The following is a 19,590-nucleotide window of genomic DNA, read 5'->3' on the forward strand; positions in this document are numbered from 1 at the left end:
TCATTCAGTATCTGCTAGTTGCAGACAGCCCACCCTCCCTTTTTTTTTTACGTCTTTAACATCTTTGACGTTTTTAAGTCTTGAAAAAAATGTGAAAAAAAATAAGTATCAGGTGTTGAATGCGTGAAGTGTGAAAAGATGTATAAATATGTCTTTGGGAGTGACTGAGTTAAGAGAACAGCACAAAAATGGCTCTAACCAGAGTAGAAAGAGAAGTGGGGAGGCCCCGCGGGCTGCACCACTCAGCAAGAATTTCATTAGATTCTCTAGTTTGAGAAATACATGTCTCACAGGTCCTTCATTGACCGCTTCATTAAATGGTACCCACAAAACTCAAGTGTCAACATCTAAACTGAAGAGACGACGCCGGGATGCTGGCCTTGAGGGCAAAGAAAAGGTCATATCCGAGACTGACCAAGAAAAGAGAAAGATTAATTTGGGCAAAAAAAAAAAAAAAAAATACAGACATTGGATCGAGGACGAGGTGTTATGGATGGACGAATCAAAAGGTTGAGGTGTTTGAGATTTGTAAGACGCCATCTGTGGGTCTGGAGTTGCTTTGGTGCTGGTCAGATGGGAGATCTGTTCCAGACAATAAGGAAGGCTATCAACTCTATTTTTCAACGCCGTGCCATACCCTCGATGTCATTAACACCTGATGTTAAATGTACAGCTTTGACTCAAAGTGCAGAGCGCCTCACCTGTAGTATCTGGACTGCAGGTAGGTCGAGCAGACGGCCTTTGAGACATGGCTGGCGGAGCCAAAGTCGATAACCTTAACTCTGTATGGCTGCCTGGACGGGTCTATCAGCATGATGTTCTCGGGCTTCAGGTCGGCATGAATCAAACCCAAGGATTTCAGTTTCTTTAACGCTGTTGCTACCTAAAAAAAACAACACACCAAATTGTAGTTTGAATTACAGGCTGTGATTAATAGTGAGGATTCTTTTCAACTAGCCTTGTGCGTCAAAGTTCACAGTGTCAGCATTACCTGCAGAAGTATTGGCCTGATTATTTTGAGAGGCAGAGGGCTGAACTTGTTCTGCTTCAGGAAGTCGTAGAGGTTTTGTTCCAGCATCTCAAACACCAGACAGGTATGACTCCGGTGCTGAAAGCACTCCAGAGCGCGCACCACGTTGTGTTCATCTGCGTTCTCACTGCTCAACCGAGCAAGGATCTCCACCTGTTAACACGATGGCATATGAAGAGATTTGAAAACGCATACGACACGCGCGTCTCTTAAAATAATAAACCAAATAACAATGCAATAGGGCGGCCCGGTAGTCCAGTGGTTAGCACGACGGCTTCACAGTGCAGAGGTACCGGGTTCGATTCCAGCTCCGGCCTCCCTGTGTGAAGTTTGCATGTTCTCCCCGGGCCTGCGTGGGTTTTCTCCGGGTGCTCCGGTTTCCTCCCACATTCCAAAAACATATGCATGGCAGGCTGGTATATTAAGATATTTTGTGATGTTTTCTTTAATCAATGTATTTCTTCTCAGTGAAAAAAAACTGCTTTGAGATGATTGCATGACTTGGTGACTTGCTTGCCTAAGCAATTTTAGAGATGGACTCTGGAGCCTGCTTTGAATACTTCAGAGATAAACTATTTAGCCTGCCTTGACGACTTCATAGTCTGCTTTGTTTGAATTGTCAAAACTTGATTGAGATCAATGCCACTTGATTATAAAAGGAGGGGAGCGATGCTCCTCAGCAGAGTCCGCTATGGGTTACCGTACGAACGCCTAGCTCGTATTGAAGCTCACTCTGCTGAGGGTGTTGGCTCTCCACCCTACTGGCACACGGTAAGAGTTCTTTAGCTTCATACAACTTGTTTGAACTGTGTTATCATTTCTGTGTGGGACCAATAAAGTGCCTATTGTTGGTAGCCAGAAGTGTCTTGTCGTTATTTCTGAGTGCCTATCTCCGACGATCCTTTATAAAACTTGATATTCATTCAAATTGAGTATCAGAAGTGTTTCAAAACACAGGCTGATTGAACACTCTAAATTGTCCCAAGGTGTGAGTGTGAGCGCGGATGGTTGTTCGTCTATGTGTGCCCTGCGATTGGCTGGCAACTGATTCAGGGTGTCCCCCGCCTACTGCCCGAAGACAGCTGGGATAGGCTCCAGCACCCCCCCCCGCGACCCTAGTGAGGATCAAGCGGTACGGAAGATGAATGAATGAATGAACATTGCAATACGCGATGAATTCTCACCTCAATTTGTCCCTGGCGTGCATACGATGGGTGGTTTTTCAGTATTTTGACAGCCACCACTTCATTTGTTCCCCTCTTCCAGCACTTCACCACCTGACCAAAGGTGCCACGTCCAAGGAACTCCAACACCTCGTAGCTGTGTTTCGATGAGCAGAGAACCTCATGCTGAACTAATTGATAGTCACCGTCCCCTGTTCCCGATCTGTTTGTGGTAGGCATCGCCTCAGTAGTGACGTTAGACCTGATTTTTGTCCCGTTCGATTCATTACCAATGCCAGCGGATTCCCCAACCGTGCCTACTTTAGGGACGTCATGATTCCCTGCTTGCAACATTGTACTACAAGCAGGCAGGGAAGGTAGATCAGATACCTCCTCCACTATCTGCATGGTTCCAACACCGTTGTAATCCTGCCGTAGTTCTACAACTTCACCTCTCTTCTGTTTGCATCGCTGCGTCACACCTGAGTCAAGGTTTACATGTCCCCAACCTTCTTTGTTTGTGCCCCTTTCCTCTTCCGATCGTCTCCTTTCCGGTGGTCCTTTGTTCTGACAATGAGACCTCTGATCTTTGATCTCAGCGATGGCTTTTCCTCTCCTCTCCACAGTGCGCAATCCCAACGGACGAGGTCTCCTCTCCTCAATTTCTTCAATTGCTGTTGCCCAGTGCAGTCTCTCAAAGTCATCAACTGTTGATGGGAATACGTTGTTGGGGTAAGCAATTCCGTAGTTTACTCCAATCACGTACGTTTTAGGTGGGGGCGGTATGGGAAAGGCTCTGGTGGTGTTATTACTGCTGTGGGCTTCCCCTGTATGTTTGCTGTTATTGGTTCCTAAGGCACTTTTTTGAGCAGAGTGCGTGTGTGATGGCTGAATCAAGACTTGTGAGGCCATACCTGAAAAGAGAGAAGCGAACAAAAATCAGTCAACCCATTAAGTCCATCAGTCAACTTTGGGAAAGAATCACTTCCGAAAAAAAATAAATAAAGCGAAAACAAATAAAAAAGGCGAAGAAGGCCTGTGACCAATTAATAAATAACATTTAAAAACGCTGTCTTAGGGACAGAGGAAGGCTACACCCTAGTGCAGTGGTTCTTAACCTGGGTTCGGTGGATCAGTTTCAGGGGTTCGACGGAGCCTCTGCCGTGGAGGTTAAGACACACCCGACTCACCATGTCAATTAGTTATAGTACATTTCGGGATATTTTTAGAATATTTTAATACCTGCTAACTATTCATTCATTCATCTTCCGTACCGCTTGATCCTCACTAGGGTCGCGGGGGGAGCTGGAGCCCATCCCAGCTGTCTCCGGGCAGTAGGCGGGGGACACCCTGAATCGGTTGCCAGCCAATCGCAGGGCACACATAGACGAACAACCATCCACGCTCACACTCACACCTAGGGACAATTTAGAGTGTTCAATCAGCCTGCCATCCATATTTTTTGGAATGTGGGCGGAAACCAGAGCACCCGGAGAAAACCCACGCAGGCCCGGGGAGAACATGCAAACTCCACACAGGGAGGCCGGAGCTGGAACCTGCTAACTATGTTGAGTAAAAAAAAATTAAGTGGTCGGACGAATATGTACTTCATTGATTCACATGCATTGCAGAACGTGATGGGACTCGGCATCCTATCTGCATGATTTGTCATGCCAAGTTGAGCAACTCTCGTCTCGCACCGGCAAAACTGAAGGTACACTTCTTGATTTATTTATTTTTTCCAGTAATGAACACAATTCAGTATTGTGTTTCTGTACAGTAAATAACAACAGAATCTTTTTTGCTGTGTGTTGGGTCAATTACAAGACCACGCTATGGAGCGTATTTCTCTCTAGAATACCTTAATAATCTTGAAATTTGACTGAACCATGCACAGATTCAAGACAACCTGTGCCAGATGCAGCAAATCACCGCAAGGAACATAGCGGAAGCCCTGCTCCAAGTTGTTCCAGCTTCATTTTTGAGCCCGTGAAGATTGAGTGCGTCTTGCCAAAATGTTCCAGTTTTGTTTTGTGTCCCTAGGACATTGTCCCAGATGATTTGTGGCTTGTCAACATGCAGGTTGGCAATTTGATTGCTTTATCATTTATATAGGATTTATTTTCAACAATGGCTTCCTTCTAGGGCATTTCTTATAATGTCCACTTTGGCTCAAACAGGAAGAGATGGTGCAACCTGACACTGATGTACAAAACCCAATTCCAGTGAAGTCGGGGCATTGTGTTAAACGTGAATAAAAACAGAATACGGTGACTTGCAAAACATGTCCAATCTATATTTAACGGAATACATGACAAATACAAGATATTTATTGTTCAAACTGACCCTATTGGTTTTAGCAAATAATCATCAACTTAGAATTAAACCTTTCGTTTCTTTGGAGGCTGTTCTGTACTTTATTACCACTTGTATTCACCTTTAATTTGTCATCAATTTTGCTCCAACAGCCACATCCAGCCGGGGGAGGTTGGCTACATACAGTCCTGTGGATCTTTAATATTTGATTTTGTAATACTGGTGTCACTGGCGGCCCGGTGGTCCAGTGACTAACACGTCAACCTCACAGTGCAGAGGCGCAATGTTCGATTCTAGCTCCGGCCTACTTGCGTGGAGTTCGCATGTTCTCCCCGTGCCTGGGTGGGTTTTCTCGAGGTACTCCCAATTTCCTCCCACATTCCAAAAACGTGCATGACAGACTGATTGAATACTCAAAATTGTCCCTAGGTGTTGAGTGTGAGTGCAAATGGTTGTTCGTCTCCGTGTGCCCTACGATTGGCTGGCAACCAGTTCCCCTATTGCCCAAAGTCAGCTGGGCTCCAACACACCGTGACCCTCGTGAGGATAAGCAAATTAGAAAATGGATGTCTGGATTTATTGATTTTTCATTAACAGAGGAGTACCAACAATTTTTCCCATGTGGTCATTTCCATTTTTTCCCCATTTGCATTTGTGTGTTCTTCCAATGGCGACATAAATCGCTACAAAATTTTACCAAAACCCTTTCTCTTAGCAAAGTAGCAATTTGCGTCAAGAAAGTTTGTTGAAGTAATACATTTTAGCCATATTATCAAGGGTCTCAACTTTCTTACATGCACATTGGGAAGAAAGCATCAAGGCGGCGCCACGAAGCTCACATCAAGGGCACGAACCTCTTTTAAAATCCACAACAGTGACAGATAAAAACAGACAGTTGCCGGCTGGATTGGAAGCAGAACAGGATGTCAATTAAATATGACGCTTCAGCCTTTGTTTTTTGTCATTTCTTGATTAATGTTACCCGCCTACTGCCCGAAGACAACTCAGATGGGCTCCAGCAGGCCGTGTGACCCTTGTGAGGATAAACGGATCAGAAAATGGATGGATTTTTGTCCATTCCGCAGAGTGTTTTATTTGGGCCAGATTAAACCTAAAATTACCTTAAATTAAACTGGTTCATAGTGACCACTTACCAGGTCTGTAATTAGGATGAAAGCATCTCAAATGCATTGAGCAATCATCAAGAAAATAAAAATGACGCCAAAGTTTTGAGATTGCAAACTGTTTTGGCATTGCAAATAATATAAACATATTAAATGAAAACAGTATAATTCATTTTTATTCGTTTACCACAAACATTTTCAAATCTTTACAAACGTCTCATGAGTGATGGGTGCAGGAGATCTTGGGGCCCTGAGGCAAGAAATGCCCACTCGGGACTGACTCCGTGCTTGTGCAGAGTAACGGTGTTGATCATGTTTGACTTCAGTTCCACTTGAAACATGAAGCGTACATGTGTTGTGTAATATTTCAGAGACAGAAAAGATCAACTTGGGATAACACGTCAATGATGAAAATGCCATTTCTCAAATCCTTGGTCCTTCCTTGCTCACTGGTTGAGCTCCTTCAATGGCATTTCTAACTGGAGGAGCTAACATGCAAACAGAAATGCAAGGACCAAGGAGGTTGCAAATAAAGCAAGCAGATTTAGCCCTAGACCCCCCGTGTATGTGTTGAAAGAATAAAAACGAGTCATTTTGATAATATCGTAATTATTCCATGATTTTCTAATTTTGTTTATTATTGTGACAATTATTTCCTTTACTTTAATCAATAACTACAATGTTTTTAAATTGTTTTTCCAGGTGATTAATAAAAAAAAAAGAAAAACCTTAAAAGTATTCCTTTTTTTTTTAAACTAATGTTGTTGCAATTACATACACCGTATCTAAAAGGCTGAGCAAAACATGGCACTCTTATAAGAAAGGGGAACTAGCGTACTGTAATAGGAGATGAGGAAAGCCTGTTGTAATGCAGAGGGTCAGTTTCACACCGAGTAAAACCGCAAGGCAAGCAGTATACAAGGAAACGCTACACCGTAAAGCTGAGTGTATGTATATATATATATATATACTCAATTGAAAGACAAACTCTTGTCTTTTAAGGAGGAAAAAAAAATACAATAGCCTGGTTGCATAAATACACCTCCCCCCCAAACTAATACTATGTTGTTTTTTGAGGGAGATGTCCATTATCAGTGTGGCTCATCTTGATGTGGCAATATGTGCCCACTCTTTTGGGCAAGCACCTGTAAACAGTAGTCATGAGTAAGCAAACTTAGTTTCAGAGAACACATTCATATTAGAATGATTAATTTCCGTTTGATCTTTAACTACGTTAAAATAGTACTAAACATTGTGGGTAATTTCTCACCCTCCCGGGGTTTGATTTAATAAGAAGTTAGGCTACGAGTTGATAATAATGCAGCTTGAACTCAGCACTGTATACTGAGTACTTTTAAACCTCTCCTCTCTCATGGACACTTTGATGGCTGTTTCAAAGTGCTCTATAAATACAGTTGACTTGACTTAAAAGAGTATTTCTAATATGGATAAATGTAGTTGATGAGCTTTAATATATTGTGCTAATGAGAGTGTAATGACGATTACTATTATTGTGTGTTAAAATATTTTTTCTCATAAAAACTGTTGTAGCGTTCGCTAACAGCTATCTAGTAGCTTTCTCACATTTTGACCTGTAAGCACATTGCATAAAACACAGACATTGCCTATAAAGGGTTTATGACGCACACGAGTTGAATGAGTATTAGTTGTCACAAATTCATTGATCTCAATGTCAAATTATGTTTGGAATCCAAACAAATGAGTTGAACAGCTTCACGTGATGGATTGCATTCAACTTTGAAGGTTTCCCTTTACATGTAAATGTGCACACAGGAAGCTACACACACATTAAAAATAAAATACAGTGCTTCCCTGATGGTAACGGCTTATTTTTAACTAGATCCACAATCAACACCCACAGCTGCAGGTCTGGAAAAGTATAAATAGCAACCCAACGCAACAGACTAAGTAAGCAGTAATGCAAAAAAAGCCTTCACCATGTGGCTTCTCAGGAGCAACTATTTCACCTTGTGCGTCCTTGCCATGTGGCCATGTCCATCAGAACTTGGCTTTACTCCCTCATTCACAAATGCAAGCGCCACAGCAAAAACATATGCATAACCAACATCTGCTGAAGAGGTCGCTGATATCTCACAGCTTGGCGACTAGATCCATGTTTGACATGCGGAGCCACATGGGTATTTGTGGAGATGAACACTTGTGTCAAAGAATACAAGCTGTCCACGCAGTTTGTTAATGATCTATCTAGGACACGGTAACCATATGGGAGGGGTGGTGTTGGCGTTTGCCTGTTTGGGGGAAGGGCAGCAACAGTCTGGACACCTGTTGAAACCCATGTTATAATTAAGTGATCGATAGATCGAAAGCGAGCGTTACTTCAACTGTTTAAGAAAAACAGATTTAACTAATGAATACTTTTGTACTGTATGCGTTACACGAGTAGCTCCTGTTGCATAACACGAGCCTCTTCTTTACAGTTAAGTCACAAGTTAGTTCGCGATCATTTTCGCATTGACGTGAAATTTGTCAGCTCAAACTAACCCGAACAAAGAAACGTTAAACTGTGTATCCTTAGCTGCACTTAAATGACGGTGAACAGTTCGTGTCAAAGCGAGACTGTAACGCAAACAAACGAAGTTGGCTAGCTTATGTTAGCAAACAATGGACGAAGTCATTTCAGTGCACCAGTCAACATACCCAACAGACAAAGATCACTGACACAATGCCGTTTTATTGCTAAGATGCCTTACCTTCAATAAGACCCGTAAACCAAATGAGCCATCGCTTCAAAGGCTTGAGCAGCGAGAAGCCACGCCACCGTCAAACCCCGCATTGGTGTTGCTGCTTCTGCTGCCATCTTGTTCGTCGTCGAGTGTAGCTCTGACTTTTTGCACCTTTGAAGCTCCAAATAACAATTAGTTGGCAATGCCGGCCATGACCCGTGGTTTCCCCGAGACGTCTCACGTTTCGTCGAACTTTGCTTTGGAGTCTGCTCAGGGCAAAAAATCGGCGTTTCGAAACTTGTGCATGGCAATACGCCTTGTGGCTGACAGACGTCGGGGCTGCTTGCTGCTGCTAGCTGTTGCTTCCTCGCACGTGTGGAATGTTGGGTAGGGTTAGGGGGAGGAGGAGAGGGGGGAGAAGAGGTGTAGAAGTGAAATGTCAGCCAGCGACAACTGAGGAACTCAACCAATGACTTCATCGATTTATCATTTCTACTTAATCAATCCAAAAACCAAAAAACAGTCACTCAACACATGACAGGTATTCAGAAAAAAAATGTTATATAGTAACTAACAATAAGTTGTGGGGGGAAAGTACGCATACTCCACTTAAGTGGAAGTACATATTTTGGTATGAAAAAAATAATACTGTAATACAACAGCAGCAAAAAACAAAAAAACGGCCGTGCCTAAACCTAAAAGTACAAGTACTGAATCAATTTACTAAATGCACGTGCCACTGCAGCATATTGAATCCAGACGGAGGCGTTCTAACTTTCGGCCGCTCGCCTAACGCAGAGCTATGGCGTCAAACTCTTTAAAATATACACGCAATGTGTTGAAATGACTTCACATTACCATAAATGACACATAATCCTACTGTTTGTTGCAGTTATCCAAGTGTTGGTGTGCTGCATCACAATAAATGCAGGTCGGTGCGAACATAAGACTTGCACGGCTTATTTTGACACGCTCAACCAAAGTATTTTTCCCTTTTGGTGGGGTTGAAGGATGGGCAAAAACAACCACAAAATAGAATACAACATCTTTATTGCCACGTTCTGTGGTGCAGATACAACAAGTTGGAGCGTATGAAAAGAGAAGAGAGAAAAAAGAAAAACCTTTATTAGTCTCACAATGGAGAAATTCCCAATTCACAGCAGCAAAGTTATGAAAGTAAGAAGTAGAACAACAAAATATAGGAGCTGCTGGAAAGGCAGCCACTCTCGCGGCGCCATTTTGAAGTCAAAATAACAAAAATAACACAAGACAACACATAGGACACAGACAGTCGTTCAATCTTCACCAATTTTCTGCATACACTTTGTTGTCTGAAGCAGTTCTAGATGAAAGAGGAGAGGATCAAAGTGTCCTTTCTCCAGTGGATCAGAGACGTCATGCTGAAAATGTGCACACGTCTGCTACAAGCTAAGTTTTGAAAGCAAACACAAAGCTGTAGCATCCATTGACGAAAAGAGATTAGTTCACTTCTCCTGTTCCACGTAATCCGCTTCAAACTCCAAGCCGCGACTCCCAGCTCCAAATCCGCATCGGCACTCCGCGCCAACGCTCCTTTCTTCTTATCGTCGGCTCCTCAAGACCTCCATCCATCCAGCCGCAGACCGTTCAACAGAAGACAACCAATAATAAAATAATAATAACAATAAGGTTATAGGTGCCTTTACACATTGTAGTGCAGGACAGTGTAAGTGCAACTGTCTATCAGGACCATATTCCCTCTCGCTCCCTCAGATCCTCGTCCTTCCTCCACCAGTTAGTGCCCCCTGCCCGCCTGAGCACCATGGGAGCCAGAGCCTTCAGTCACACTGCTCCAAAGCTTTGGAACAACCTACCTTCGGACCTCCAAAACTGCACACCTGTTTCCACTTTCAAGTCCTGTCTAAAAACACACCTGTTCAGGATTGCCTACAACACATAGCTCTTCCATTTCCTATGCTTTTATGATTTTATGTCCTGTTTTTACTGTATATAATATCTCGCTTACTAATTTTTACATTGTATTTTTTTATCGTCTCTACAGTGTCCTTGGGTGGCATGAAAGGCGCTTATAAATAAAATGCATTATTATTATTATTATTATCTAGTGGTGATTGATGATACAACTTTAAGCTAGGGTAGTATATATGTAGTCCGGCACCCAAAGTCAGAGAAATGTACTGCTCCCGTCAGGTTCAGGTATGAACAGGTCAGGGGATCCCACAAATATTGACGAGGATAAAGTAGAACAAGAAATTTATGGAAAAACACAAGACCGAAAAAGTACAAATAAAAGTCGTTGCCAACGAAGAGTCAGGATAAAAGAACATAAATCACTTTCAAATAGCAAGGTAATAAGCAGAAATTAACTAAAATGGCAAGGAATCCGCGCGAAGGAAATGAGCGTGAACAATAATACACCATATTCTGATTTTACTTAGCCCACCTTTGCGAAGGCAGACCCAGCACCTTCGCTGCAGTGTGACTTTTACGTGAGGCACACAATGTTCATGCACCCAGAACCCATTTTGATGACTGCCTCTACGTTCTGTGCGGCCGAAGCGTCCTGCTTTCAGCAACTTCGTGTACCCTTTCATACTTGATGGAAGATTTTCTTCCCATCCATTCATTCTCTATTGCGCCGATCCGGGGGTCACGTCACGGAATGAGATGTCTCGCCTCCTGATGTATTCCTTGCGGATTGCCCCATTGTACCAGATGAAATGGAATGGTCACAGTTAAAGCGTTGTTATGTCGCCTTGACCATTTTCTGCTCGAGGGATGTTTACAACCTTCACTCGTCATAAACCATGGATGGACATTACAAGATAAGCAATCACTTCAGAACAATGGTCAGAGTTCAGGACAATCTCATCGCTTTCTGTGAGCAGTCTCAGTGACTTTTCAATGTCACAGTGTATGACAACAATTGGTTTACAATAATCCAAGTTAACCGAGTTCATGGGATTTAAATTACCGGTAGTTTTCATGAAGAGCGGAATTGGATTTTTATTCCTTGATGTGGATTTATTCATCGATGTGGAGCAAATTAATAAAAAAACATTTTGTCTAAAAGCTGAGCAAAAACAGGACGCACACTGCTTGTGGTCTCAATCTGTTTCTTACAAACTGTTAGCATAAAATTTCAAGTATTTGCTATTCTTGCACGGTCTTATACTTTCACAATTTGCACTGTAAGTAGGACAGAGAAAAAAAGTCATGATAGTATAGATATGTCTGAATAGAAGTAATGTCACAAATCAGTACTGCCACACTCCACTTCCAATAATGGCCAAGGTAGGACAAATGACTGGGATTCTTTTATTTCTCCAACACAAATAACAGTTAACTAAACAACAAAATTAATTTAAGCGCTCCAGGTAACACAGAACCTTTCTCACATTTTAACTCAATTTCATTTCTACATTCATGAAAGAGAAACATAACACTTTTTGGGAAAGGTTAAGCTACCGCAATGGATTGACAAACAAACTGCAACTACAGGTGTTTGTATGTAAAAAGCAAAATTTCTAGACTAACACTTTCAATTCTTCTTTCCTGATTAACTATAGCAGATGTCCATTAGGTGAGTTGGTGGAGGCAAATATCTAAAGGGGTGTTCACACGGCAACATTTGCTCCGGTGTAGCGCCGGTGCTGCCCCAGTAGAGCGTTCACACGTACAAAGTTACGCCGGTGTAGCCCCTGAAAACAGTTTAAACCGGAGCAAATTTAACCCTGCTCAGGTAGGTGGTTTAAAAATTTGCTCCGGAGCAAATGCTCGTTTGGAATTAAGAATTGGTCCAAAGCATTATGTACCTAACTTAGTCATGGGTTACACAGCGTCAAAACACATTGGATTTCATAGAACTGATGGATATCTAAGAGGGGCAGAGGACACAGCCTAAGTTTTTTGTTTCCCCCCCCCCCCCACCCCATGTAGTGATTTTAATGTGTTTTACATGTGTTATCATTATCCTCAGCTCCTTTTGTTGAATTCAAGCGTTAGCTTGAAAATGTACCGGTACTTAACATCACTGTCATAGCGCTTACGTCTTTGTGCTGGCACAACCTCCTGATGAGAAGCACTCTTGGAGAATCTTTCGGTAGAATGGGGAGAAGACCAGCTTATTGAAATTGACGAGACAACTGAAGCGAACAGCAAGTGCTTGTAGCTCCTTGCAGATGGGTGCAAGACCTCCAGGTACAGGAGGAGGGGTCTTGTGTTGACTGGACTCCAGAGTGGCCAGCAGGTAGCTCTGAACCCGAGAGTCTGAAAGAGATGCCAAGAAAAGACAAAAGAGAAGGGTCAATTCAATCTCACCCACCAACAAAATTGCAGTGGACATCACTCACCCATCAACTGACGGACTGTGTTGTCCGGCTTGATGGTGGCAGAGATTTGCCCCATCAGAATGTTTTTTTGGTCAGCAGATAATGCGGCAGAGCCATGCTGGGTTAAACATTGACTTAGCTCCATGCAGAGTTTCTCCCCAGTGGTCACTAGGGTCTCTTGCAGATTGAAAGACCTTGGAAAAGGCAATATGTTATTTGCATGAAACAACACAAGATTGGCTCCTGCGAAAACTACAAGGACAAATTTCAATCCTCATATTGTCAAATCACAAATCTCCATTTTGATTGGCAGGTTTTGACACAGAAAGGTATTAATTTCAGCAATTTGTATATTATTGTAGCTGTACTTTGCATTGCATGGCAACACTACAAATTACAAGTACAACAAACATCTTCAATGAATGCATACCTAAATTTCTAATGCAATCCCGAGTATAACGTAATTGGTTAATCTAACAGATGCGTCAAGCAGATTTTGCACCACAATGTTATTGCAGTTTGTAAATTACATTTTTGAACAAAATGAAAAATTACGGATATCAAGTATAAAATTACATTTTTGAACAAAATGAAAAATTACAGATATAAAGTATAATGTGTGCCACCAATTGTCATAAATAGGCGTAAATAAGGTATTCAATTTGACAAATTTTGTCTAGGTAATGATTTACAAGTTTGAACAAAACTGTGGGAGGTGTTTGTACTTACGGTGCATGCATATCTGCAAGCATGGCATGAACAGTGTTTTTAAGCGTCTCCATGAGCCCTGGAACGCCTGAGATGGCTTCCCCCGTGGTAGTGTAAACTATGAGTAATATCGATGAAAGTAAAACTAATTGTTCAGTTATCTGCTGCATTTCCTGGAACCGAGCCTGATCCATCAACATTGTCTAAGTAGCAAAAAAAAAAAAAAAAGAAAAGAAAGAATATCTCAGAGCAAATCCAACTGTACACAGTACAGTGGTACCGCTACGAACAAAATTAATATGTTCTGGAAGAATTTTTTTAGCGAGAAAATTTTGTAAGTAGGGACGTATTCTCCACGTAAATGCCCTAATCCATTGCAAGCCTACCAAAATTCAGACATAAATGTTTATCAAGAATAAAAATGCATCAAAATATGTAAAAAAAAAAAATACATGTTACATTTAGAATATTGCACAATAAATCAGAGTTGTGCATAATTTACAAAAAACTGATTATGAATAAAATGATGGTCATTTAAATTTTAACTGCGTCCTTATCGTTTTTTTTTTTTTGCCCTCTTTAGTTCATGTTCTCTCTCAGAAGGAGTTTTTGCCTGGCGTTGTGTCAAGAACTGGTCCAAGGGGGTTCGCTTTCGTCGGCTTCCAACATCCTTTGAAAATGTCCAACACAAACTTCAGCATAGTGAGCGATTGTCCAACTGGTGAACACGGAACGCCTCATGGCCTGAGGGGCGAATGACGAGGATGCTGCATAAACACATCTATCTACACTCAAAGACTCATACGTAGAGGTCCCTCTTAGCCAATGGGATAGTAGGATGATGCTCGGTAATAGCCAATAACAGCGCAGCTATAAGTATGTTACGTTTAGGAAACTCTGAGCTGCGAGTGGTAGCCTATCCTGTATTTTTACCTATCGTATCTTCAAATTTCTTTTGTAACAAGGGGCAATATTTTCCCGTTGAGGCGTTTCGTAACGTAAAAATTTCAAATGAAGAGACATTCGTAAGCAGAGGTACCACTGTAATGAGTTTTTCCAAAAGTGTCACAGACTGAATAAACATATCAAAGAGTTTACCTCAGGGAAGGGCTCTGAGAGGTGTTCCCATTTAAGCAGGCGCAAATACGCTTGATTATGGACATTCGCTGGAAGGAAAGCAGGAGGATCAGCTGAGGCCTCAGTGGGAGAAGCCTCTCCCAAGTTCTTTAATGTGTCCTTAAGCCATTTCTCAGTATAGTCTAAAGCATCTGAAAAAGAGAGGAATCCGTTTTGCAGCGACAATATAACACGACTCAACATCACTATTACACAAAGAACTAAAGTTGCATTTGAATGTTGCATTCGGAGGATCCGCAGACAATATCACTTTTTAATCCACAAGATAAGAGTGACTGTGAAGGAAAACGCAGGTTGCCAAACAAAGAGAGCATAGGCATGCTTGTGGGGATCTGTGTATGTTGGGGAGAGTGGGACGGGTACCGGTACTCTTTTTATGTTGTGTTTTTGATGTGTTAATTGCACACCACTGTGAGTTGCATTAAAAAGTGCTATATGAATAAAGTTTGATTGATTTAAATGGATTTTTCATCTGTGTGAAAGTTCATGTGCATTTAGATGAGCTGTAATTTGTGACGGCACCACATCGTGCAACTATGATTCAAATTTTGCATTGCCGCATGGCCAATGGCCGAAATTCCGCCACTCATGAAAACTTGTAGCGGTGCGCAGCGGAGTTCGCCACATCACTCAATGTGCGCCGGCCTAAATACTGTACTCTGTCGTTGCCAATCGGGAATGATTGATTTCTTGAGATTTGAGTAAATGATTAAGAATGTTAAATTGTATAATTCGCTGACTGGGTTGTCTGTCCAGAAACTCCTGGAACTTGTTCCTCTCATACTCAACGGACTGCTGCATCAGATGAGGCCTGATGCTGTTTACAGCAAAATTAGCCATGTCCAACTTCATCAGGTCCAATAATGAGAATATGGCCCTAAAAAGAGAATGACAGGAAAAGAAAGTTAAACCTCTGTAAATATTCCAATATGGTTTAAGCAAAATTCTTTGCTTCAGCGCCATCATCCATCCATCCATTATCTGAACTGCGTGTTCCTCAGAGGAGTTGCGGGCGTGCTAGATGTCAACAGTCTTCACACTCTGAACTGGTTGCCAGCCAATCACACAATATCATCATCCATCTAACATACAGTATTCATTTATTTATGTTTACTGCTCGTCAACATTAGGGTCAGGGGTGGGTTAGAGTCTATCCCATCTGACTGAGGAGGTAAGTGGGCTAAACACTGGCCTAGTTGCAATCAAATCGCAGGATACTGAAATGTAAACAGCCAATTAAAATCTATGGACAATTGAGTCGTGTCTAATAGTTGCCCGTGCATGTTTTTGGAATGTAGGAGGAAGCCAGAATACACAGAAAATTCACACAAGCACAGGCAGAGCAAAGCACATCATAATGCTCAAAAGATACGAAGCCAGAACTCTAAAGTGAAGCAGACGTGCTAACCACTAGTCATGAGAACTAGTTCACTATGCTGCCCCGATAGAATCATTTCAAATCCTCTATCCACACCAAAGGCATTCTCAGGCTTCATAAAGTAAGATGACACAATGACAAATGAGGAAGGAAGGAGCGAAAGGGAGAATGATGCCGTTGGAAGTTGTTTTGCCTCGACTTCACCGTTTTAACTTTATTATTATTATGGCTGTGCAAAAATCTATTGTGATTTCACAGTTAAAAAACAAAATGCTAAATCCTAACACAGAGTGTGAATGATTGTGTATCTGTGTGTGCTATGTGACCGACTGGCAACCAGTTCAGGTTGTACTACTGCCAGAAGACGGCTGGGATAGGCACATGCACGCCTGCAACCTTCGTGAGGTTAAGCGGTTTGAATAATCGGTGAATGACAATTTTAAATGTTCAGCGGAATACTGCGTTTTGACGAGTGGAGGCCATTAAAAATTTGCAAAGGGATATCTTTACTTGAGTTCCCGTTTAATTCAGTTCATTTGAACTACATAAAGCAAACTACACACTGGATAAAGTCAAGTCAAGTACAACTTTATTGTCAAATGCGCTGCATGTGGAACATAAAGCACAGATGAAATTTCTTCCCTCTCAACCAGACAACAAGAGGAGCCGCTGCGATGACAAACTCGTTATATAGTTGAAATGTCTTTCACTTACTTGAGCAAAGGGACAAACTCGGTAATCTCCTTTAGTTTACGGACATCCTCATCCCTGCAAGGAGCACAAAGCGATCCCATCATCTCAATAATGAAATTGGAAAGGGCACCGACGTCCAGTGCTCCTTTCTCCGCCTGCTGCTGGATTAGAGTCAGATCAAGAACCTCCTCAATTCGGGACCGCAAGTGACTATGGCCCGTCAGCAAGAAAGATAGCAACGTCTGCAGATACATAATGATAGAGTATGGTTTATTAAAAAGAAAAAGCTCAACATTTACAACATTAATCACAATGATGACATCTGAAGACTCTGACATAAATGATGATGCACCAATTTTCCTTGGTATGGGTTTGTCTAATTTGTATGTGATGTTTGCCATGGATGGACCCTATCAGGGGCATAAGGGTTCAGATAATTTAGTTCCTAGTGTCGGTGAGATAAACAAACCCCTCCACCACAGTAAAGTGACGGCTCATAGAGGGGTTGTCGAGTCTATATACAGTGAAATATGTATATCAGTGAAATCTATATATCAGATCAGATTGTAAAGGTAAAGCGTAGCCTGGTCCTGGCTACTAGATGGAGCAATTTTAATCTCAGTTGGTGGCTCGCGGGCCGCATGCATCCTCACCTGGAGTGGGCCTAGATTATTTTTTGGAAAATAAAAGTTTACTACAGATGAGCAGTTGAAAGTTGGAAAAAAACAATGTTCTTTCCAAGTTAGCACACAACTTCCACAGTGCTTCCAATTGCAAGACTTTTTAGCTGTGCATCAAAGAAGAAAGAACGGTTCTGACTTCTCTCATTTTGTCAAGAAAATTGTCTTTTTTTAGTAAAATAGGGAGCAAATTATACACCATACCCACCGAACTGTGATTGGCTAGCAATCAGTTCAGGGTGTCCCCCGCCTACTGCACGAAGACAGCTGGGATAGGTTCCAGCCTGCCCGCAACACTCATGTTGATAAACGGAATTGAAAATGGATGGATGGATGTTCACTGAATTTAAACATAAATTGATCCGCCTTGTTTGCCTAAAGATGCTATTAATAATGCGAGTTCAACCTAAGTCGCCATTGTAACACCGAACTCAAAAGTAAACAGCACCCAAGAACTTGCAGTCTACTGTGAATTAACTAACCTGAAGAATGTGTTTACTTTCTTGTGTTCATATAATATTCAATGTTTTTATATTTCCAGAGAAAATTTGACATTTTTCTTAAGGGGACATCTCACCCTGAGCCCTCCCCCCCTACTTAGTTGTGCATGTGTTCTTTTCTAACCTAATAAGAATACTTTATTATGTTGTCTCGTAAAATCCTGAATAAATTACAGAACTGGATAAAACCCTAACATCCGCTTGGCTAATGTGATCCTCGATGGCAGCAGCTCATTGATTTGTCATGTCATAAAAATTGGTGTTAGTTGTCTCCTTCGCTTTACCTCTTTAATTTCAGCCAGCCGTTGGATAACATGGCTGTACTGCGGTGGATCCTTCTTTAATTGAGCTTCTAGATAATCCCAGAATGCTTGGTGTACAATCTCTTTCACTCTGCGCTCCAAACTGTACAACAGGGGCAGTGGATGGGTTGTTATTCAAAGAAATGAATTGCTAACCATTTTTCCAGCATGCAAAAACCTCACCTTCCTTCGGGAAGCTCAGATGGTTTAACTTGAAAAGACTGGTCCACCATTATTTCATGGGCCAAAGCCATATTGGTAACTCCTTTTGCTGTTTCCATTAACTCCTCCGCACTCACAAACCCGGGTGGGCTGGCTATGAGGTAAGAATCACAATGGTAATTTCAATTCAAAATGCATCCCAATGAGCTGTTCTCCTTAAATTATGCACTGTAGGTTGAAGGCATTCACCAAATTCTAAACTAATAAATATTGGAGCATTTTGATAAATTGCAGGGCCGTGATCTGTTCAGAGCTGTTGATGAAGCTCTGTTCTCATGCAAACAACTCCCCCCTACCTTGTGGAACGCTTGCTCCTCTGTGTGGACTTGGTGTGTTTGTTCGGCCTCGCTTCCTCACTGACTGCTCAGAAGAATCCTGTGCACTGTCCTCAGATTCCTTATCTCCCCCACCCTCGTTGTGGTCAGCCTCATTTGGCATGCTCGGGTCTGCAGAATATCAAATGACAAATGCGGTGACGACTTGAATTGTCTTCTAAATATGACGATTACACGGTCGTCACAAGCATCTTATGTTTCTTGCTCGACAAAAAGAACGAATGTAATGGATCGTTTAGTTTATAAAGTATTACCATGCAGAAGGAAAAAAGGTGGGATGGGTTTGTTGTCAACCTAAAGATGAGTGATGGTGTGAAAGTGCCTTACGCCAACACTAAAGTGGGAGACGCAAACGTCAAAATCTCTTTACATTCGTAACAATTGCAACGTCACTCACCTTATTGACAGTTGTCTCTTGAAATTATATGAGCTTCAATTTACCTGACGTTAGCTCCACCCGCAAGTGCGTATCAACAATAACACAGCGGAGACGCAGCTGCTGTGACAACTGACGTTAGCTCCACCCGCAATTTCGTATCAACAATAACACAGCGGAGACGCAGCTGCTGTGACAAAAATATTGACACGCCGAACGGTCATACAACGTATCGTACACGGGAAACCCTTCGATTCATCAAGTAAACAGAATTTCATGAGTGATGGGAGGTTTTTGCCGAGGATTCGGGCGTGTCAAGAAATCCCGGAAGTGAGGCGCGTATCGTGGCGTGATTCGTTCTAACCGAGTGACGTCACTAGAGACTCGTGGAGCGATTCAGTAAACATTTCGATAGATTTATGAGTATGGAGTCCAGACAATCCACGCGAATTTCAGATGTCCGCGATTCCCTGGATGTACGGGCATTTAGTTGCAAAGCTTCAAGGCTTCCGTGGGGATCTTTTGACGAGTATCACTTCCTGGTTTGGGTTGGGCTAACGTGACGCCATGCGCGAGCCCCTCCCGCCCCA

The 19,590-nt window shown here is 42.2% G+C and overlaps 2 protein-coding genes and 1 long non-coding RNA gene across 9 annotated transcripts in view; 1 reads left to right on the forward strand and 2 right to left on the reverse strand.

Moving 5' to 3' along the window:
- Positions 1 to 8,731, reverse strand: part of hipk3a (homeodomain interacting protein kinase 3a) — a 32,409-nt gene extending 23,678 nt beyond the window's left edge. The window contains exons 1-4 of the mRNA XM_052061996.1: positions 8,366 to 8,731; positions 2,215 to 3,107; positions 992 to 1,183; positions 702 to 883 (exon numbers count right to left, since the gene is read on the reverse strand). Coding sequence (XP_051917956.1) covers positions 702 to 883; positions 992 to 1,183; positions 2,215 to 3,105 — 1,265 coding nt within the window. The 5' untranslated portion in view covers positions 3,106 to 3,107; positions 8,366 to 8,731. The remainder of the gene's footprint in view (positions 1 to 701; positions 884 to 991; positions 1,184 to 2,214; positions 3,108 to 8,365) is intronic.
- LOC127598387 (uncharacterized) overlaps positions 1 to 19,590 on the forward strand; it is a 182,553-nt gene that overhangs the window by 157,829 nt on the left and 5,134 nt on the right. The window lies entirely within an intron of this gene.
- tcp11l1 (t-complex 11, testis-specific-like 1) lies at positions 11,637 to 19,351 on the reverse strand. 2 transcript variants are annotated; one of them, XM_052062115.1, is made up of 10 exons: positions 19,022 to 19,351; positions 18,586 to 18,735; positions 18,251 to 18,383; positions 18,050 to 18,170; positions 16,607 to 16,746; positions 15,255 to 15,391; positions 14,476 to 14,645; positions 13,399 to 13,580; positions 12,691 to 12,863; positions 11,637 to 12,607 (listed from the first exon to the last, which is right to left on the reverse strand). In XM_052062115.1, the coding sequence occupies exons 2-10, from the start codon at positions 18,725 to 18,727 to the stop codon at positions 12,384 to 12,386; spliced, it is 1,422 nt and encodes a 473-aa protein (XP_051918075.1). In that variant the 5' UTR covers positions 18,728 to 18,735; positions 19,022 to 19,351; the 3' UTR covers positions 11,637 to 12,383. The 2 variants fall into 2 exon arrangements, with proteins under 2 accessions (XP_051918075.1, XP_051918073.1); XM_052062113.1 differs by having other exon boundaries at positions 16,607 to 16,827; positions 19,022 to 19,350.

This window comes from Hippocampus zosterae, chromosome 3, assembly GCF_025434085.1.
Source record: "Hippocampus zosterae strain Florida chromosome 3, ASM2543408v3, whole genome shotgun sequence".
Taxonomy (NCBI): domain Eukaryota; kingdom Metazoa; phylum Chordata; class Actinopteri; order Syngnathiformes; family Syngnathidae; genus Hippocampus; species Hippocampus zosterae.